Source organism: Protobothrops mucrosquamatus, unplaced genomic scaffold (genome assembly GCF_001527695.2).
Source record: "Protobothrops mucrosquamatus isolate PMUCROS unplaced genomic scaffold, P.Mucros_1.0 scaffold5, whole genome shotgun sequence".
Lineage (NCBI taxonomy): Eukaryota > Metazoa > Chordata > Lepidosauria > Squamata > Viperidae > Protobothrops > Protobothrops mucrosquamatus.
This window is the reverse complement of record NW_015386392.1, coordinates 2,274,620-2,297,328: the sequence shown is the minus strand read 5'-3', so window position 1 is coordinate 2,297,328 and position 22,709 is coordinate 2,274,620. Positions and strand designations below refer to the sequence as shown.

Sequence of the window (22,709 nt, the reverse complement as noted above, 5' to 3'; positions counted from 1 at the left end):
TTTTAATTGATTTTTAATTGAAAAACAAAAACATAAATCTTTTATCACAATATCAACCAGAAAGAAAAAAAAATCAACACCAATCAATACATTCACGGACGTGTCCGGTGTCCCCCTCCCGCACCACCCTCTCACTTACCTACACCTTCCTCCTCCCTATCCTACCACCACTCCTCCTCCCTCCCTCTTACCTACCTCCCTTTCCCCCTCAGCCATCCCGTCAGTGCAGTTGGGGTATCACCGGGCACCTCCTTAGAAAATCATACATATATATACATATAAATCTATAATGCCAACCTACCCCTTTCCCCCCTCCCCCCCCCAGGACTTCCCAGAGCTAATCTAGGAAATAAATGCACAATCATCCAATACTAATCAAAACTACTCATTATTACTACACACTAGTACAAAATTACTGTGACTCTAAAATAACATTAGATTACAACAAAAAGAAAAATTTTAAAGTTATATCAATATAAATATACCTAATTTTATTCTAAGTTTTTAATCAAAANGTGACATTTCTTTTTGATCCAAATTGTCCATAATACCCAATAGAAATAACTGCGGTGTGAATTTTATCTTTTTCTTAAAAATCTGTTGAATATTCCACCAAATCTTAATCCAAAAAGCTTTAACATCCCTACATGTCCACCAGATGTGATAATAAGTAGCATCCATACTACCACATCTCCAACATTTTGGTTGCAGGTTTGGATACATGCAAGACAATTTTTGAGGATCTAAATGCCATCTATAAAACATTTTGTAGAAATTTTCCCTTAAGTTCTGTGCTTGAGTGAACTTGACATTTCTTACCCAAATTTTCTCCCAAGTTTCCAATTTAATTGGTTCTTGAATATTTTGAGCCCATTTAATCATACAATCTTTAACCAATTCCATTTCCGAATCAAATTCTATCAAAACACTGTATATTCTCCTAATATGGGCTCTACTTTGATCTTTAATCTGTTTTATCAAGTTCACATCTTCTATCATTAAACCCAATTTTTGGTCTATATGCCATCTCTCAACAAGTTGAAGATGTAACAACCAGGACTGGAGAACCTTATCCTGTTTTAACTCCTCCAATGATTTAATTTGCCAGTCCTGCCCTCTTAACCTAAGTAACTCTTTATAAACAATACCTTGTAATTTAACTCCCCTTACTATTCCTTGTATTGCATGTTCCGGAATAGCCCACATAGGGATCTTAAAATTTAACTTATGCGAATACTTTTTCCAAACTCTCAAAAGTGCAATTCTTAAAATATGAGATTTAAAAGCCCGATCAATTTTCTTATCAAAAAATAAGTAAGCATGCCATCCATAATATAAATCCCAACCCTCAAGTATCAAAATGACTAATGACCTTTTTTGATGCTTATGAGCGTTGCAGCATCCTCATGGTGATGTGATCAAAATTCGAGCCCTTAGCAACTGGCATGTATTTATTATGACAACTGCACTGTCCCAGAGTCATGTGATCACCATTTATAGCCTTCCAAGATGGCTTCAGATAAGCAAAACCAATGGGGAGAGTAGGATTTGCTTAACGACCACCTGATTCATTAACAACTGCAGTGATTCACTCAACTTTGGCAAAAAGGTTGTAAAATATGGCAAAACTCATTTATCAACTGCCTTGTTTAACAATGGAAATTTTGGGCTCAATTGTGGTCACAAGCCAAGGACTACTGGTATTGTTTGTTACAAATTCATTAGAAGGAAGAAACTAGTAAGATGTAAAAGGTTGTCCCAAAGGTGCTTTTTCAGGAGACAACTGGACTTTCTTGTTTTTCTTTGAAGATGTTTTGCTTCTCATCCAAGAAGCTTCTTCAGCTCTGACTAGATGGTGGGGAATGGAAGGATTCCCCAGATGTCTGCAAGAAATATAAATCCCTCCATTCCTCACCATCCAGTCAGAGCTAAAGAAGCTTCTTGGATGAGAAGCAAAACATCTTCAAAGAAAAACAAGGAAGTCCAGATGCCTCCTGAAAAAGCACCTTTGGGACAACCTTGACCTGGATGACTGAGAATCTCCATAGACATGTAAAAGGGAATGATGCATAGAATCTGATCTTTTCTTTGGGTTCCTTGAGCTGGGCTATGAAAGAAATTTGCAGGACATTCTTCCTAAGGTTGGATCTTGGAGAGCAAAAAGTATGGCTGGCTCAGGAATTCTGGGAGTTGAAGTCCACAAGTCATAAAAGAGCCAAGGTTCCCCACCCCTGGTCTAAGGCACTGGAACTGTCCCCTTAAACCCTTCTCAGATTTAACTGGGATGTCTATGTCCAAGTGAGGCCATTCTTTTAAAGCTCCATTGAACTCCTAGGAATGTGAAGGAACCTCTCGTTTTCAGGGCCATAGTATATCATGTATCTTTCATATCAAAGTCCGAGGCACAAGTTTCACCCAAATTATAATGTTGCACAAGGTACTGATTGAGTGAGGTGATAGAAGAGACCTTTGTTTCTTCAAGGTAAAGATGACAGTTTCGTTCATGGAATGATGCTGTGGTTCCTTTCTCCTTCTTTTCAGTGGCCTATCCGACATGGCATGGTTGAAGACTGGGATCTTATGGAAAGGTTCATGGAACATATTATTTTTAAATATCTTCGAGCTGAACCAGAAGATCATTATTTTTTAATGGTAAGACCAACAGGCCAATGGTACCCTATATCAGGGGTCCTCAACTGGCTGAGGAATTCTGGGAGTTGAAGTCCACTAGTCTTAAAAGTTGACAAGGTTGAGGACCCCTGCCCCATATCATGTTTAACCAGGGCTTTTTTTCTCAGAGAAAAGGTGGTGGAACTCACCTCCCTCCCCTGGCCACGCCCCCACCCAAACCTGGCCACGCCCTTCTTGCTCGGGCAGGGTCGCCTAGGAAACGGGCCAGGGGCGCGCCGACCGAGCCTCCCTATGGCCGCGGTTGTGAGCCAGGCAGGGGCAGAGAGCTGCGAGTGCGAGCGCCCCCCCCCAGATGTTGCGCCCGGTGCGGCCGGCCCGGAAAAAGGTGCCGGAACGCGGTTCCGCCGCGTTCCGGCTGAAAAAAAGCCCTGTGTTTAACTATTATTTATATCACATTTTGACATTAGTAATATAAGCACACACTTAAAAGAAAAAAAATGGGAAAGTCCCCATCACAAATGGTTGGAACTTGGAGCAGGATTTATTTGACAAATAGATTCACAATCCTGATTTTACACACTGTCCCTTTAAAAAAAAAATATCCTAAGAATCTCTATAAAAAGTTTATTAGAATCAGGAGAGCCAAAGTGAGAGAATATGTTAAGCAATAAAGAAAACAAAAAAGAGATGGTAAATATTCAACACCAGTTTAATTGTTGCCAATATATTCAAAAAATTTTAACCGTCAGTTCGCTAACTGTATTCTTGTCAAAACTTTAGCTGTCAGAAGAGAGAATTTCAATGAACACATATGCTATCTATCAACCTTGATAAAATATGTGATTGCTATCTTCTTTATTTAACTCTGTCTTTTGAAAATAGACTGAACCTCCACTGAACACACCTGAAAACCGAGAATATCTTGCAGAGATCATGTTTGAATCATTTAACATACCTGGACTTTATATTGCTGTGCAGGTAAAATCAAATCGGTTCTTCCTGTGATGCTGCTTTTGGCCCTGGAAACAAGAGGCTTCTCTGTGCATTTAGTTCTGTTTTTTCAGAATATGTTCTGGAAGAGGGTGTCCAAAAGATGAATATGGCAGTTGCAACACCTGTTAAAAAGGAACAGAGTTTGGATCATACAGTTGCAGGTCCCATCTTGACTTTTTTTTTAAACCTCCCAGCAAAGTTTCTGTGATTGATGTAGTGAACGTTACTGCTAAAGATCTGATCTTATATAAATAGAAAGAGGAAGCGATGTCATTCTTACAAAGTCAATTTGATTTTAGGAAGGAAGGAAGGAGGGAAAGGAAGAAAGGAAGGAAGGAAGGAAGGCTTTTGCTGTGATCTCACTATATTTTATCTCTGTAGCAAAGATTATTTTATTGAACTATTTTTCCAAATTTTTATGTTTTGCATTATTGCATAATTTTAGCCTTCCTTCCTTCCTTCCTTCCTTCCTTCCTTCCTTCCTTCCTTCCTTCCTTCCTTCCTTCCTTCCTTCCTTCCTTCCTTCCTTCCTTCCTTCCTTCCTTCCTTCCTTCTCTCCTGATCTGGTCTTCCACTACTAGATCTTCTGTCCAAGATTTACTAGGTCAAAACTTCCTTAGCTTTCCTGAGTTTAGCCAAGGTCAGCTAAATGCTATCCTTAGCTGAATTTATCAATAATAAAAATCCATATTAATTTCTTACAAATGTAACTGTCATCACTTTCCCCTGCTCCCAAACTTTATGTAATTATAATTTGCTGAAGATATTATTCCATTGATCCTTTTTATAAAATTAATATCTAAAATTCTTGGAAACAGAGAAAATTACTAGAAGAATGAGTCTTCCTTCCTTCCTTCCTTCCTTCCTTCCTTCCTTCCTTCCTTCCTTCCTTCCTTCCTTCCTTCCTTCCTTCCTTCCATAGCTTCACAAAGACTAGGGGAAACTGTTGGTTCCAGTTAATGTTATCAACATGTTTGGGGCCATTTCTTTGGAAAGATGTTTCTTCTTCCACCACAAATAGTGCCTTATTGAATCAAGGCAGCCCTGTTCCTTTCCTGTCTAGACACTGCTCCAGGAATCTGACATAGTCTTGCGATTATTTTGGTTTGTGGACTAACTAGCATGGGGACCAGAGAGAACATCTGTAGAAGTGGAAGGCATTATTCTAGGACAGTGTTTCTCAACCATAGCAAGACCTGTGGACTTCAACTCCCAGAATTTCCCAGTGGGCATGCTCGCTGAGGAATTCTGGGAATTGAAGTCCACAGCTGTTAAAGTTGGTCCAGGAAATATTGATTCAGGAAGACCAGTCTGCCATTCTACAGAAGGCATAGAAAGTGCTTTTATTTTTAATGTTATTTTATTAAAATGTCTTTTAGGTTTTCTTTTCTTTGGTTTTTTAAAAAAGAGGAAAGATTGATTGATTGATTGATTGATTGATTGATTGATTGATTGATTGATTGATTGATTGATTGTATAGAGTCCCACTTGGGCTGGGAATTTACCAACTCTTCGGGAAATTGGTGAGAAATTCTGTATTACTGTCGTATTTTTTCAAATTACCTTTCACAGGCAGTGCTAGCCTTAGCTGCATCCTGGACTTCACGACAAGTTGGCAACCGTACCTTAACTGGCACAGTTGTTGACAGTGGTGATGGGGTGACTCACGTCATTCCAGTGGTAAGTATGATGTACACGTAGCCCTCGGCTTAGGATCATTCATTTAACGATGGGTCAAAATTACAGTGGCCTTGGAAAAAATGATTGTGCTCTCAATGATTATACTCACCATTCCCACAGTCACATGACTCCTTATGGGATCACAATTTGGGAGCTTGGCAACCAGCTCTCATTGATGAGTGATTGCAGTGTCCTACAGTCACACAATCACAGTTTGCAATCTTTTATGCTGATTTTTGGCAAAAAGAAAATGTCCATTGCGAAAAACTGGATTTGGTTAACATGATTTGCTTAACAAGTGCAGTGATACACTTAATGTTTGCTGCAAAAATTGTCATAAATTTGGGTCCAAGTTGACTGCAATGACTTATTATGGAAATTCCAGTCTCAGTTGGGGTCATAAGTTAAGGGAGTACCTGTATGCTCTTAGTTTTGTTTTGGGGTACTGCTGGTTACACCAGAAAGTAAGTTTTAGGTCTAAAGAGGTGAGGAAATGTATTAAGATAGTGCAATGGCTTCGGAGGATGTACTTGGGAAGACATGAACACAACACCTGTGTGTGGCTGTTTAAAGCAAACACATCAGCTTACAGAAGCTTCTGTGTCATGCCTGAAACCATAGAATTTATTATCAATCTTGTAAATTCGCAGGATTCTTTTTTTCCGCCATGTATATGTATGTATACATTCAGACTAGACTGTGATGTTTCTCTGTGTCATATATGTGTGTGTATGTGGGTATATGCATAATGGTATTTTTTTGAGAGCTGAATGCAACACAATTTCATTTTAGTGTATGCTGATTAGTGTACATTTAAAGTGACAATAAAGTTCCTAATTCTATTCTATTCTATTCTATTCTATTCTATTCTTCTAAGGTGGTGTGCCATCTTGACTTTTTTTGTTTGCTCTTTAAAGTTCTATTAAGTAATATATATAGTTTTAACTTATAACCATTCATTTAGTGACCATTTGAAGCTACAAGAATGCTGAAAAAAGTGACTTACAACCAGTGCTCATACTTACAACTGTTGCAGTATCTCCATGATTAACTGATCAAAATCTGGGCACTTGATCAAAACCTGGGCACTTGGCAACTGGCATGTATTTTCGATGGTTGTCATGTCCTGAGGTCACATGCTCAATGGAGCAAGCTATGTTCACTTAACAACTGCATGATTCGCTTAACAACTGCAGTAATTCACTTAACAACCATGGCAAAAATATTATAAAATGAGGCATAATTCACTTAACAACAAGTGAATTTTTAAGCAACACTTGCTTAACAATGGAAATTCTGGTTCCAACTGTGGTTGTAAATCAAGGACTACTGTAACTGATTGAAAAGCAGGATGCACTCAGCCTCAGATTCTGAACTGGTTATACTGTTGGACATCTAAAGCTGAGTAACTTTCTCCCCCCCTTTGGAAGGCAGAAGGTTACGTAATTGGCAGCTGCATCAAGCACATCCCCATTGCAGGAAGAGACATCACGTATTTTATTCAGCAACTCCTAAGGGAAAGGGAGATGGGGATCCCTCCAGAGCAATCCCTGGAAACAGCAAAGGCTATAAAGGTAAATACTTTCTATTTCTCTAAATTCTCTAGAAATACTGAACAAATTGTGGGGGAAATGGGTGAAATGTAAAGTGTGCTTCCCATGGTTTCTGGATATACCATTTATTTTAAAATGATGGTACAAGGGACTTGTAAAACATTCTGTCACAAAATACCTCAATCCCAGAATAGGTTGCTCCAGCCTCAAAACAGATTGTTTTTCACAGAAGCGTTCCAACAATTAGTTCCAACATTTCCAAAATCCTTGGAATAGCCTGATTAGGAACTGGGATCTTCTGTGAAGGCTGCCTTTGGAGACAAGGAAATGCTTAGAGTGTCTAGTAGTTAAGGCTAGAAATGTGGAGACTGTGAGTCCTAGTCCTGCCCTAGGCATGAAAGCTGGCTGTGTGTCTTTGGGCCAATCACCAGGACACTGTGAATTCTAGTCCTACCTTAGGCATGGAAGCTGGCAGGGAGTCTTTGGGCCAGTCAGTCTCTTTCAGCCCAACCCACCTCATAGGGTTGTTGTGGGGAATATAAGAGGAGGAAGGAGTATTAGGTATCTTTGCCACCTTGAATTATTTTTAAAAATAGTAAAAGTAGGATTAAATAATAATAATAAAAAACTTTTAAGATAGTTGGACTTCAACTCCCAGCACACTGGGGAATGAATGTAAATGTCAGCCTCACTAGATGGACTTGACCAAGAAATCAAAACTAAAACTATGTTGATTGAGATTGGATATAATAACAGAATCTTGCAAGTCGGATTGAGCTGTAAGCCTGTCAACACTGCTAACATCGGATATTCTTGCTTTGACAACATATGGAGATGCAGCCATTTTCCTTCTTACGTTATATTCTTAGAATTAGATGATACTGGGGAGGGGGAGGAGGAAAGGAGCAACAGCAATTTGAAGGGGCGGCCTTGAAATGCAAAATATTGCCCAACCCCATTAAGTCAACATAGCTCACCAGTTCTCTGATCATTTTTTTTTACTCATGGCTTTCAGGTCCTGATAATAAACATTTTTTTCTTCAACATTGTACAATATAGGACCTCCAAATGAGCTGTTAGAATGCAGAATCACTTCCAGAGAAGTTACACTTTTAATCTTACCTTCTTTCATCCAATGAGACAATTCCCTTCTTTATTTTATCGTTTGCAGGAAAAGTACTGTTATATTTGTCCTGACATAGTAAAAGAATTTGCAAAGTATGATGTTGATCCCCACAAATGGATTAAGCAATACACAGGGATCAATGCCATCAATAAAAACACATTTACGATAGATGTCGGCTATGAAAGATTCCTTGGGCCGGAGGTTTTCTTTCATCCAGAGGTAAGAGACAAGATTGCTATAGTAGAAGTCATTGCAGTAGTAGTAGTAGTAGTAGTAGTAGTAGTGGTAGTAGTTGCAAGGGTGGTAATAAGAAAGCAGGAGGGCAGGCAGGAGGCAGACAGGAAGGAAAGAAGGCAATGGTACTCATGGGTGTAAGGCACCATCTTATGGCCAAATTATTTTCTAACAGTGTTAGAAAATGCACAACTTCCACTTGATATAGATTAGTCATTCTCAACCTTAGTAAGTTTAAGATGCCCAGAACTGAAGGGAGGCTGGCTGGGGAATTCTGGGTGTTGAAGTCCACCCATTCTAAAGTTCCCAAAATTAAAAAAACATTGCTTTAGGTACTGTAGAACTGCATCAAATTATTATTATTATTTTTGTTTTTGACATGATGTTTATTCTGGACAGAAGGCCGTTCATCTCTTTTGGCCACCTCTTCTTTGACCAGCAGAATTAATGGCTACAGTTAAGATCCACATTGTAGTATGGCCATATCCTTTATCATCCAACCCAGGCCTTTTATGTGGGGAAAGGTGAAAAACTAGCTGGGAATGAAGACTGAAGGGAAACAGATGTGGAAGGCTTATGAGTTAGCTGCTGTGGGGAAGAAAGGGGCATCTTGCAAGGGAAGAATAGTGGAGAGTGTCTGGGGCTGATTTTGCACTCACAAAGTGCTGGCCTTGCTAAACAACTGTTATTAATAATCCTACTTCACTAAGAAATGAAAAATCCAGGACAAACACTAAAGCAGATGGAATGCTAGGATAACAAGCATAAACTGAGATGATCCAAGAAAACCAGAATGGTTGGTCACCTTGTCCGTGAGAAACTCTTTTTAAGAAGAGATTGGACCACCATTTGTCTGAAACGATATAGGGTTTCCTGCTTGAGTAGGGGGTTGGACTAGAAGACCACCAAGGTCCCTTCCAACTCTGCCATTCGGTTAAATTTAAAGTGTCAGAGCTGTTATTGACAAACTCAGCTGGCTTTGTTTTTCAGGAGCTCTGATGATGTAAGTTTTTATAAATCAGTACAGAAAGTGGATGAACTTGTCAATTTTCTAACCCAGCAACGGGAGAAATAAATGATGCTTCCCTGCCCAGCTATGTGGAATCCAGAGAAGTTCCCCCCCCCACCTTTGACAGTTCCTTGTTATTATTGGTTGCATGTCACTTCTTTTGCTCACCTACAACAGATCTTGTCAGCTCCCAAGGAAGGACCTATGACAAGAATTGGGACCAGAATGTCTGCCACTATGTGATGATATTGTTAAATGAGTTGCACCTGATTTTGTGACCTTTTTGCCATGGTTCTTAAACAAATCACATGGTTATAAAGCGAATCCACTTCCCCCATTGACATTGCTTGTCAGAAACTTATTGGCAAGGTCACAAATTCCAATCATATGACTCCAGGATGCTGCAACCGTTGTACATATATGTGCCAGAATTTTGATCACATGACAGTGAGGATGCTGTGACAGTCGTAAACACAAGGACCAGTCATAAGTCACATTTTTCAGCAGCGTAACTTCAAAGGGTCATTAAACCAATGGCCATAATACAAGAATTACCGGCACACTTTTTTCAGCTGTTATAACTTCAGCTGTTATACGTTTAAACCAGTTTTCATAATTCCAGTGCTTTCTATATGTGCATTACTTGATTATCTGCCTCTCTTATTTATTTTTAGTTTGCCAATCCAGATTTTATGGACTCTATTTCGAACGTTGTGGATGAAGTTATACAGAACTGTCCCATTGATGTTCGGCGTCCTTTGTATAAGGTACACAGAGAGACAGAATTATTAAATGACATTCAGGTGAAATTTGAAGTCTCACACCATGTGTGTCTTCCTGCTGGTTTGATTAGTAGCTTGTAGATAGAGGGATAAACAGAAATAGATTACGATCTTGAAAACATACTTTTGGTAAAACTGCTTTTATTTTCCGTGTTGTTCCAACACTGAACATTTCTGAACATTATTAGGTGTCCAGCTATGGATTCAGCTTTTCTCATGCTTTTACAGTTCATCAGTTCTTGGAGAAGTAGACAAAAATCACACATTTATTTTTTATTTGTTTTATTATACTTAACAAATTTGGAGCCTGCTCATCTCACTGACAAGATATTTTTACCTTGATGGTTCCTGGTTTATGATCCAAGGGGCACTGATGACCCACAAAATATGGCAGGTGACTATTGAGGTAGGCAAAAATGAAATGAAGATATTATAAAAATATTTATATTTTAATCTAGTTGCTGGAGATGGCCTATCCTCACAGACTTTTGGTAGCCTCATAATTCTGAAAATATTATGAGATTTACTGATCTCGTGAAATTTCAGCTATTAAAAAATAAACTTTTAATAATTAAATCCATGCATATGTTTGTCGAGTCGAATAGAATGGAATTAGAATAGAACAGAGTAGAAAGAATAGAATATTTTATTTGGTCAAGTGCAATTAGACATACAAGGAATTTGTCTTACATAGCTTTATTTTTATTTCTTTTATTTTTATTAAAAAAAAACTTGTAGAGATAAACATATTTAAAATGGTAATGTAATTTAGCAGAAAAAGATTCATTTAAATTTCCTTGCCTACTATCTCTGTGCATTCTTAGCTAGTTTATTTCTTAGCCATCCTAGCACCCTTAAGTTATCTTGCTGTGATTAAATATTAGTTGGCATTTTCATACAAGTAAGGAGGTACATATTTCATTTTCTGACCTGGGAAGAGAAAACCTTTTGTAATGGAATGCATGGATAATCTTGGGGAAAAGGGGGAAGATATGTTGGCCAAGAAACAAGGTCATCATCTTCAAAGGCCTTTATAGCGTGGGTTCAGGGTATCTGAAGAATTGCCTTACTCCAATGGTATTAACCGCCCCACTCATTCCAGCAGAAAGGGCCTACTATGGATCCCGTTAGCCACAGAAATTTGGCTGGCAAGGTCCAGGAGAAGAGCCTTTTCTGTTGTGGCTCCCAGCCTTTGGAATAGTCTTCCATCAGAGGCCTTCCTGGCCTTCTGGAAGACTCTAAAAACTTGGCTGTGCTGCTTGGTCTGGGCCCTAATACAATGCGATTGGCTGACAGAATAGAGATGATTCTCACCTCCAGGCTGCCCATCATTTTGGTTCTTAACTTTTAATCTTTTTATTCAAATTTTAATTTTTTTTAGTACTTTTAAACTTTTTGCTATGCAGTGATAGCTTAGAGCTCAACTGCTTTGAAACTCATCGAATTTGGTACTCAATGCATTTTGACATGAAAATTTTGTCCTAGTACTCATTGTTTATTTGGTACTGTTGCTTGATTTGTTTAGTTTGTTTGTACACACAAACTAGAACTTGTCAGTGTTGGCTGCTTGTGACTCACTACATTATTCCTTATGGGAAAATTGTTTGGTACTCATCATTTTTAGTACTCATCGTGCGTCCTGGAACCAATTAACGATGAGTACTGAGGTACCACTATGTTGTAAGCTGAAAGAAGAGGGAGTCAAGCTATTTTCCAAAGGCCCTGAGGCAGGACAAGAAGCAATGGAAACTAATCAGTGAGAGAAGCAACCTAGAACTAAGGAGAAATTTCCTGGTAGAACAATTTATCAGTGGAACAACCTGCCTCCAGAAGTTGTATATGCTCCAACACTGGAGATTTTCAAGAAGAGACTGGACAACCATTTGTCTGAAATGGTATAAGGTTTCCTGCCTGAGCAGGGGGTTGGACTCGAAGACCTCCAAGGTCCCTTCCAACTCTGTCATTCTGTTATTCTGTTAGATGGGTGGAATAGAAATTTAATAAATAAAATAAAATAAAATAAAATAATAAAATAAAATAAAATAAACAACCAGGCAAGAAGGGGAGGTGCCCTCAGTAGCTTAATTGCCACAGATAGCAAGGATCCACCTTCACTTACTTATAACTGGGTCAAGCAGCTAAAAAAGGCTATGGGGAATTTCTACCCTTAGACTTGCAAGATTCTATTAATGTAGCCCTACAATAAAGTAGGATTGATCTATCTTGTGTCAGAAATTCAGAAATCTCCTCTTTCTTTCTAGAGATACCTCTGGTAGAATCTCATTTATTATGTTTCTAAGAGTTAAGGAAACATGACCTCTTTTAATTCCACTACTGCTTTTTTCCCCTTGAGAAGCATATCATGTGCAATTTTCTTTTTCATGAATTTATTCTGTAGATTTCGTTAATGTCCAAAGTTTTCTCTACTTCCAACTGAAGATAAGTGTTGAGCAAGTTTTCCATTTCGCTTTTGAGATTTTCTTTCACCCAATCCTTAGATACCCTGCTAAAGTTCTTTTTACTATTCTATTTCACTATTTCCAGTTTAGCTTCCAATATATTTGGAATAGAAATTTAATAAATAAACAAAATATTTAGCATTTTCAATTTCTCTGATTTAATGATGTCTTTTTGTATCCTGCCTACAGATCTTTTTCATTTCTTTATCCTGGTGTTCTAACGTGGCCATTCAGTTGTCCTATTTATCAATAAAGTCACCTTTAAGAGAATCCATTTTTATTTCAAAATCTTGTTTTAATTGTACCCAGAATTTCTTTTCATTAAAAAGCAATGGAACAAGGTACAGTTAGTCCTTGATCTATATCAGTCATAAGTCACTTATTTTTTTTAGTGTGGTTGTAACTTTGAATGGTCACTAAATGTATGGTTGTAAGCCAAGGACGACCAGTATACAATTAAGAGTAAGATTTAAAAAAGTGATACATAGATATAATATATAAATTCCAGATAATAGTGTGAGAAAAAAGATATAATGAAAACCCTTAAAAGAAGACTACAGTCTAGTTCTAAGCATTCAGTTCTTAAAAGTTTTTTAAAATACTGTTTATACTAAAACCCAAACTCTGTCTGCCTATCTTAATTTAAATTTAATTTCAAAATGGAAAACCCCCAAGTACTTATTCCTTATCTTGGAGCCCCCTCTTGTGGCAAGAAAACAATCTCATAAAGTTCATAAAAAAAGAATTTAAAAGTTTGATCAAATAATTACAGATGAAACAAAGCTGTTTGCATTAGGAATATAACCTGGTTGCAGGAAATAAAATAAAAATAAGATAAATAGAATCACAATAAAAATACATTGTTCTCAGATTAGTAAAATCATTATTAGTAAAATTGTATTGAAAATACAATTTCTTTATCAATCTGTGATGCTTGTTGAACTAGAAAGAGTAAAATAAAATATAAGAACTATTTCCTTTGCTAAAAACTTTCTAGCTATATTAATCAAATCTACTGTAATTTGCTACTGTCCATGTCCCTCCTATAGGCAAATTTATAATTTTAAAACCATTATTTTAAAAAATGTTAAACTCTCGAACACTGGAAAAAAGGAGTCAGTTGTAAAAATAAATAGGGCTGGCCTTCTGAATTCTAAAAACATAAATGTACAAATTCCAAAACTGAAGAGCAAAGCTCAAATGTTCAAAAGGTAGCTAATGAAAAAAATTCAAGTTAGTAGATTATTGAGTGAAGTAATCCTTAGTAAAGAGAGTTCAACTTTGCTGACACTTAGTCATCACTATCCATAGATGACATTTGGAGCAGGCTATAAATCACTCTGAAGATTTTATAGTGTTAACAATAGAAGAGAATATTTGTCGTTCATGGTTGAACTTTGGCGTCCTTGGTGCTCTCTGAATTTGGTTGTTTTCTTGCAGACGTTTCATTATCCAATTTACTAACATCATCAGTGCTAGTGGGTGTGGGGTTTGCTCCTGTACTTGCATTGATTATGTTACCTAGTTGGGTAATGAAATGGCTGCAAGAAAACAACCAAGCTCAGAGAGCACATGTTTATAGTGTTCTGGGGTCATCTTCTTTGGAATAATCTCCAGTTCTTCTCTTGGGTATCTTGACATTTAATCATAATCAAGAATGAAAAAGGGAAACTGGAAACAATTTGTCCACTGAAGAAGACCCCTTCTTGATTTCATGAATGAAGCAATACCGTTTTGTAGTAGACGTTGTCTTAAAGTACCTTCATAAAAGGAATTTCAAATGAAAGCCCTTTTTGTATATCTTACATATATATCTTTTGTATATCTTTTGTATATTTACTATTTACTATTGCTTTCTAGCCATAACATATTTGTGGATTAATTAGTTTTGTTGTACCATACACAATATAGGCATTTCTAGTTAACATTAACACCTACTTTATTACCCTTTTGTTTTTATTAACTGCTGGGCAAACTTTTCTCCATGAATAATGGATGGATCATCCAAAAGTTTCATTTCTGACCTTCAGTTTTATAGTACATTATTATTCAAATCATTTTTACCCCAGGTGCTACAATTCAATGTAGAAGTTATGGAGATTATTTTCTGCATCAAAATTCATCAGTTTCCCATATTCCATCATCAACTGGGTTTATATGTGCTGTAGTAAATTCTCTGATTCTCTTTTCCAATGTTTAGGCTAGTGATGGCGAACCTTTTAGAGACCGAGTGCCCAAACTGCAACCCAAAACCCACTTATGCATCGTCGGTTGCCGGGTGGCTGTGGCCCATTGGGTGGGCATGGCTGCGGTGGTAACGGCAGACTGGGTGGGACTAAAAAGTTCAATCAATCAATTCCAATTTTGCAAGATCTTTTTTTTTTCCTGCGAGAAGTTGAAATTGATTGATTGATTGAACCTCTTTTTTTTGTGTACACAGTGGCAGAGGCCTAAAGCGAAAAGGTTTTATAAAACCCAGCTGAAGGCCTAGGACTGGGGTGATGGCGTGCGTGCCCACAGAGAGGGCTCTGAGTGCCGCCTCTGGCACCCGTGCCATAGGTTCGCCACCACTGGTTTAGGCAGATCTTATTAACCATTCTAGATTTATTTGCTATTAGGTAGCAGACATTTTCTATGTTCCTTGACTTATGACCACAATTGGAACCAGAATTTCTGCTGTTAAGTCATGCCCAATTTTGTGATCTTTTTACCATGGTTGCTAAGTGAATCACTGCTGGCGTTAAATGAATCGCCCAGTTGTTAAATGAATACGACTTCCACCATTGACTTTGCTTGTCAGAAGCTGGTTGGGAAAGTTACAAATGGTGATCACGTAACCCTGGGATGCTGCAACGTTCGTACATACAGTATATGCTAATTGCCAAGCACCCGAATTTGTTCGTGTGACTGTGGGGATGTTGCAACAGTTGTAAATGTGAGGACCGGTTGTAAGTAACGTGTTTTCAGTCATGGTCTAAGGTTCATGAGCAGAGGACTGCCTGTATTGCTGTGGCTGAGATAAAGGAATTAATAAAGGCTAATTCTCATTAGCCTTTCTAGTCATTTGAAAGAAGTAAACCAACCATTTTCTCAAAATCCATATCAGTTTAATTAGCCCTCATTATTGCAATCTGCCATGTGAGGGAAAAGGATTGGGCCTTAAGTCTATTTAACATAATAAATATTACATACATGTGTACCCTTCTATAGACTAAGGTAAATTATTGAGGTGAGATAAAATGTCCATGACCTTCTCAGTTATGGAAATTTGGAATTCTTTGTTCTAAAATATCTGATTAATTTTCACCGTATCTTCAAACGCCCACTTAAGATCTTATAATGTGTTGGTTTGGACTACTGTTTCTTAACTTGACAAGTTTAAGATGTGTGGGCTTCAACTCCCACAAGCTGGCTGGGGAATTCTGGGAGTTGAAGTCCACCCATCTTATAGTAGCCAAATTGAGAAACACTGGTCCATGCTTAAATTAATGTGTTCCTTCTCCAATTTAGCTGCTGCTTTCTTTCACTTCTGATTCGATTCATTTTGTAATGGAGATCCTTATTTTAAGCTATATCTTGAATGCTAAGAGAGCTACCTCACACATAGCTGGAAAATTGTGATCAAAATAATTTTGAGAGACTGTTGCTGAGCTGCAGTAAGAAGGCTGTACTTGAGAGCAAATTTGCTGAGATTAATAGTGGGCAATCGCTCCTAATGGTGGGCATTTATATGTTTTCATTGCCTTTGCTGTAGATTAGAATTTGATAAAAATGTTTTAAATCAGGCATGTGCAACCCGAGACCCACAGACAGCTAGTAATATAGCCCAAGATATGTATACTGAAGAAGAATTGTCTTGGGCCGCATATAAAATATAGTGTAATTACTGTATATAAGTCACATAATAATGTTAAGTTAAGTATAGTTTATAGTAAAATATAGTTAGTGTATATAAATCACATAATTATATGATTGTATGATTTATATACAGTAACTATATTATATATTTTATATGCGGCCCAAGATAATTCCTCTTCAGTGCAGCCCAGGCAAGCCAAAAGTAAGTGGACGTTCAATGTGAAGGTAGATGCATCTATGGGGTATCTGTGTCAAAAAATGGCATCTTTGCACTAGAAACTCATGTAAATATTCATAAGTGAAATGCTTGTGAAATTTTGATTGCACTTTGTGCGGTGATGATGGCCACCAACTTAGTTTTTTTGATCTCCCTGCAGAATGACCATCAGTAGATCAGTCATGTCATACAGGAAGTCCTTCATTTACTACTGGTCACTTAGTGACCATTGGTAGTTACCATAGATCCCCCCCAACGATAGTTATGACTTGATTTTGAAATTATGATGCCCGCAGCCACATATACACTCCCTCCCTGTGGTCATGTGATCACATTTTGGGGACTTGACAGCCGTCTCATTTTTACAGCTGGTTGCTATGGTCTGTGGTCACATGATTGTGGTTTTCAATGTTTTTTTGCTGGTTTTCGACGTTTGTTTTAGTTTTCAGCAAAAACTGCCCTTGGGGTAAAATGGATTCACTTAAGACCATGGCATTTGCTTAACAACCGCCACAAAAATATCATAAAATCAGGCCTAATCATGTAGTGACCCACTTAATGACTGCAATATCTTCCGAACATAATTCCAGGCTCAATAATGGTTGTAAGTTGAGAACTATCTGTATGGCTGCACCTGACCTATCACATTTGTGTCCTGCTGTTCCTCAAGGAACAGCCTAGAGAGAGAAGATCTATAGATCTGATTGTTTTAAAAAAAAAGTTTGGTTGTATTGTCTAAAGCCCCAAAATGTTTCTTTGTCATGTAGAATGTGGTGCTTTCAGGAGGATCTACAATGTTTAGAGATTTTGGTCGTCGTTTACAGAGGGACTTGAAAAGAGCAGTAGATGCTCGACTAAAAATCAGTGAAGAACTCAGCGGTGGTCGAATAAAGGTAAATTGATTTTATTTCCCATTAAATGCCTGAACAAACAAAGGGAGAGCCCTGAACTGATTAGCAAGGCCTGTAAATCAGATGACATTTTTATATGCTAATTGCATTTATTCAGGCCAGTATCCCATTCTAAAATGATTGACAAAGAAGAACATTGTATTATTTATATGATGAGAGTCAGTTGAATTCTTCAGGTTTAAAGAAATGTCCAATATCCAGAAAATGCTAGAACATTTTCAGCTCAGCTTATTATTTTGTAACAAAAGTGAGATTTTCGGCAGTCAAAGGTCTGGTTGCAAAAATTTAGTTCAAAGGATTTCATTCTGGTTAATAGGAGTGGAGTAGAGGATGAATGAGAGTCATTTCGGTGTGGCAGTTAGGGCATCAGGCTAACAAGTGGGAGACTGTGAGTTCTAGTTCTGCTATCAAGGCTGCTAACATCGGATGTTCTTGCTTGACAATATATGAAGAAGCAGACATGTTTTATTTAACCTGTGTATCACTTCCAGAGTTAAAGTCAGACAATGTTAGAAGGGAGGGGGGAAAATATGTACTCGGGGGATAGTTAGCCATAACAATATTTCAGTACAGTATTTCCAAGGTCAGTTGTAACCAGAGGAGATACAGGAGGGAAAGTTCACACTTCAAACTAATTGGAGAACGTGATTGATGACTGTTAAATGAAGGAGTGAGTTATGCTTTATTACGGGTGATTGGGGGAGGGATAATTCAGTTTTTGGCTTCATTATGTACATGCAGAAGCTATGTAGCAATAAAAGGATTCTTTAAGGTAAACAAGGCCTCAAAGTTCTTTGAAAAGCTTCTTCTTTTGGAACCATGACATCTGCCTTAGACGCAAAGCCACTCTTTCTCAGCCCTAAGAAGAAGGCAATGGCAAATCACGTCTGAAAATCTTGCCAAGAAAACTGAGGGATTTTGTCCAGCTAGTTGCCAGGAGTCACGACAGGAAGGGAAAAAAAGAAAGAAAAAGAAAGAAAGAAATAGAAAGATCTAAAGTTAAGAAAGGAACGGAAGGAAGAAAGGAAGGAAATAGGAAAGGAAGAAAGAAAGAAAGAAAGAAAGAAAGAAAGAAAGAAAGAAAGAAAGAAAGAAAGAAAGAAAGAAAGAAAGAAAGAAAAAGAAAGAGAAAAGAGGATCAATATTTTCTCTTTGCTGGACCATATATATCCAAGCTGTGATTGTAGCAACAGGGTAAAAAGAAATAGCAGAACTCACAATATTTTAGGCGGGTGCTTGAATTCGGCAAATATAATTTTACATTCTTTCTGTTAGAATAATAAAGCCTCTTGCATTAGGAATGGAGAGCTCAAATCTTGAGTATTGGGCCATAGAGATTTGCAACCCACATTGCTGGAATCTGAGCCAGCTTTATTAATTCCGCACAGATGGTTATTCAGAATCTCTTCTTCCATAATAACTCATTAAACACAGTGTGCTGTTCCAACTGGTAGGCCTGGTTAACTCAGCCTGTGTTGTGTTCTGATAATATTCTGTTTTTGTTTTGTGTTTTGCAGCCCAAACCTGTGGAGGTTCAAGTGATCAGTCATCACATGCAGCGTTATGCCGTCTGGTTTGGCGGATCTATGCTTGCGTCGACGGTATGTCTTTTATTAAATCAGCTGGTCCTAGGAAAACTGCACATCATCTGTTCGATTCCTAGGCAAGGAATTGGCTTCTTTATTGTTCCCACCAGCAAATAAACTCACTGTTTTTCCCATTACTGGTTAGACTTACACCTTGCATTACTGTAATAAGATCAATATGGAGAGAACAAATTTTGTTTGGCAAAATCTGGAAAAAAATTACATTTCTCAGTTAAAAAAAGAATCAGGGACTGCTAAAGATATCTGATTAGATTTGTCTAAATCCAAAGAACATACAGGTAATTCTCACAACTGGTTCCTTAATCACCATCCAGTGTACCTCCCCATAGCTACCTATGACTCATTTTTAGGGCTACAATGATCACATCACATGAGCTGCATGTTGGGCACTTGGCAACCTGCTCACCTTTGCAGCTTTTGGCAGTGTCTCACAGTCACATAACTGTGATTAGTGACTTTTTTGGCTAGTTTCTAGTGTTTTACTTCCAATTTTCAGCAAAAAAATGTCTGTTGGGGAAAAACAGATTTGTTTAACAATCATGGCGTTTACTTAATGATTGCAGCGTTTCCTTAAAAGAAAGGTCATAACTCTGAATCTGATCATGTGGTGCCTTGGCTTACAACCACAATCTTATAATTCCGGACTCAATTCCGGTCATAAGTTGAGGATTTCATGCAGGGCACAAACTTAGATGATCTGCATTTAAGAAGTAGTCCTAAGCATCTTAAGATGTTTGCAATTGGCAATTGCTGTTTTCAAAGCCCAGGACCACATAAATACGAAGCATAGAATAGCCCAAAGCAGACATTCTGGTAGAGAGAAATTCTCTGAGGATGGGCTACAGCAGGAGTCTGAAAGCTTGGAAGACTAAATCTCTGGTTCCAGTGACTGACCCAGATTGGTTCCTTCAGCATTATCCTGGGACACGTATATTTGCCTTTGTTCCCCAGCAACTCTGCTTCAAATTCCAGTATTTGAGGGGCTGCAACAAAGAAGGCGGCAAGTACCAAAGCACCAGAAGGCAAGACAAGAAACAACGGATGGAAATTAATCAAGGAGAGAAGCAACCTAGAACTAAGGAGAAACTTCCCAACAGTGAGGACAATTAACCAGTGGAACAGCTTGCCTTCAGAGGTTGTGGATGCTCCATCACTGGAGGTTTTTAAGAAGAGATTGGACAGCCATCTATCTGAAATGGTATAGGGTCTCCTGCTTGAGCATGGGGTTGGACTAGAAGACCTCTAAGGTCCCTTCCAGCTCTATTCTGATTAACTGAAACTTCTCCAGCCTTGAGTCTTGGCTAACTGCTCTAACTGTACTGAATTGCTGTCGTAGAACACTTTTTACAATTCTGTAGTCAGTTCATGAAAACTCAGAAAGGTGCATCACCTTTTCACCTTCTAATTTGGAATAGCTCCTAGCCAATCTGAGACTTCCAAGTTCAGAACCAGCTCTTTCTGGTGGTAACTCAACAGAAGCAAAAATAGTAAGTCAGATAGGACTTTTGACAAATAGAACATAATTCTTTATTGGTCAACTGATAGCAGTGTTCCAATATCTCAGGGGCTGCCATAAAGAAGAGGGAGTCAGGCTATTTTCCAAAGCGCCTGAAGGCAGGACAAGAAGCAATGGGTGGAAACTAATCAAGGAGAGAAGCAACCTAGAACTAAGGAGAAACTTTCTGACAGTGAGAACAATTAACCAGTGGAACAACCTGCCTCCAGAAGCGGTGAATGCTCCAACACTGGAAGTTTTTAAGAAGAGACTGGGCAGCCATTTGTCCAAAATGGTATAGGGTTTCCTGCCTGAGCAGGGGATTGGACTAGATGACCTTCAAGGTCCCTTCCAACTTTACTTTACTATTATTATTAACTGTGATTGGACGCACAAGGAATTTGTCTCTGGTGTATAAGCTCTCATGTACATACAAGCAAGAAGTGATAAATCATGATCATAGTCATAAAATACAATCATCATAAATCATAAGATACAATATTCAGGGGTGATCATAGGATGCTAAATAAGCAATCAACATAAATCATAATAGGATACTAAATAAAAGCAATCAACATAAAATATAAGATACTACAGTTATAGTCATAAGATGCTAAACAAGACATCCCAGGGCAGTGGTGGCGAACCGATGGCACGTGTGCCAGAGGCAGCACTCAGAGCCGTCACCGCAGTCCTGCCTCTCCTCGTGGCCCCCTCCTCACCAGCAACCCCCCCAGAGGAGAGTCGCCCCGAGCGCGGCCCACGCAGAGCAGTGCAGCCAAGGACATGGCAGCCGAGCAGCGGGAATGAGACGCCGCCCTCGCACCCCGTCGCATGCAGATGATGCTATGGGCAGAGGGCATGGCCACCATGGCACTGCTGGGCTGCCTGAGCGATCTGCGGCGGGCCATGGAGGAGGTGAATGGCCCTGCGGGCAGGTGGGGTAGGGCGGGCTGGGGGCAGGGGCGGAGCTAGCAGGACGGGGTGGGGCAGGGCGGTAGCGATTTTTGGGCACTCAGTCTCTAAAAGGTTCGCCATCACTGTCCCAGGGCATAAGACAGTGTTGTGGGAATTAATTGTTTAGCAGAGTTATGGCATGGGAGATAAACTTTTATTCTATTTTGAGAAATCATGGCGTAAGAGTAGACTTCAGCAAGTTTTCATGCATGTAATGACTTTGCATCGTAGTATAACGTCTGCTAGAAATGGAACAAAGCCTTTCTGTATTACTTTCTTTAAATTTCTGTTCCTTGTCCAAAGGGCTTTTGCTAAAAAAATATCTTAAGTATATGTGTCTCTTTCTTTCAAAATTAACTGCCATTCTATCTTTGCCCTGTGTAGTAAATTCCTGCTATTTCCAAGGAAGATAAATGCACTATGAAGGTGATCATGTACTACCAATTTTTCTTCTGGATTGGTTCATTTTCTTGATCGTACGTTTTCACGTGCAGCAGCTTCTGATCTATCCTTAATTTTTTTTTCTCAGCCAGAGTTCTTTGACGTGTGTCACACCAAGAAAGCCTACGAGGAATATGGTCCTGGCATTTGCCGTCATAATCCTGTTTTTGGAATTATGTCATAAGATTCACAGTGCAGCATCAACACGGTGCAGCATCATGGTGCAACTCTGGGGTCTGATGGTGAACTTTCTGCTGACAAGGAGGAGAGAGACTTGGTGCAAATACCAAAACTCGGTGTGGTGTGGATGCTTCCCTACCTAGAATATGCATTAGAATCAGGGACTTCAAAGCAATGGACCGGCTAGAACTCAATGGAGAAAAATGACTCAACTTGATTGTTAAATTAACTCCTTTCTGCAAGTTAGCTTCTAGTATATAACATTCGCTTTGGTAGAAAGGGTGAAAGCAGAAACTGTTTAGATCAGTGTTTCTCAACCTTAGCAATTTTAAGATGTGTGGACTGCAACTTCCCATGCTGGCTGGAGAATTTTGGGAGTTGTGGTCCAGACATCTTAAAAGTTGCCAGGGTTGAGAAACAATAGCCTAGATCAGGGGTCTTCAAACTTGGCCCTTTTATGACTTGTGGACTTCAACTTCCAGAATTCCTCAGCCAAGCATGACGGCTGAGGAATTCTGGGAGTTGAAGTCCACAAGTCATAAAAGGGCCAAGTTTGAAGACCACTGGCCTGGATGA

The 22,709-nt window shown here is 38.7% G+C and overlaps 1 protein-coding gene across 2 annotated transcripts in view; it reads left to right on the top strand.

Moving 5' to 3' along the window:
* ACTR3B (actin related protein 3B) overlaps positions 1-22,444 on the top strand; it is a 36,004-nt gene extending 13,560 nt beyond the window's left edge. Inside the window, exons 4-12 of one of the 2 annotated variants that reach the window (XM_029282951.1) lie at positions 2,542-2,652; positions 3,514-3,609; positions 5,197-5,304; positions 6,735-6,878; positions 8,029-8,202; positions 9,901-9,993; positions 17,310-17,435; positions 18,971-19,054; positions 22,046-22,444. In XM_029282951.1, the coding sequence (XP_029138784.1) occupies positions 2,542-2,652; positions 3,514-3,609; positions 5,197-5,304; positions 6,735-6,878; positions 8,029-8,202; positions 9,901-9,993; positions 17,310-17,435; positions 18,971-19,054; positions 22,046-22,276 (1,167 nt within the window). In that variant the 3' untranslated portion in view covers positions 22,277-22,444. Of the gene's footprint in view, positions 1-2,541; positions 2,653-3,513; positions 3,610-5,196; positions 5,305-6,734; positions 6,879-8,028; positions 8,203-9,900; positions 9,994-17,309; positions 17,436-18,970; positions 19,055-22,041 lie in introns of both variants that reach the window. The other variant, XM_015832551.2, reaches the window with a different exon arrangement.
* The last annotated feature ends 265 nt before the right edge of the window (positions 22,445-22,709 follow it).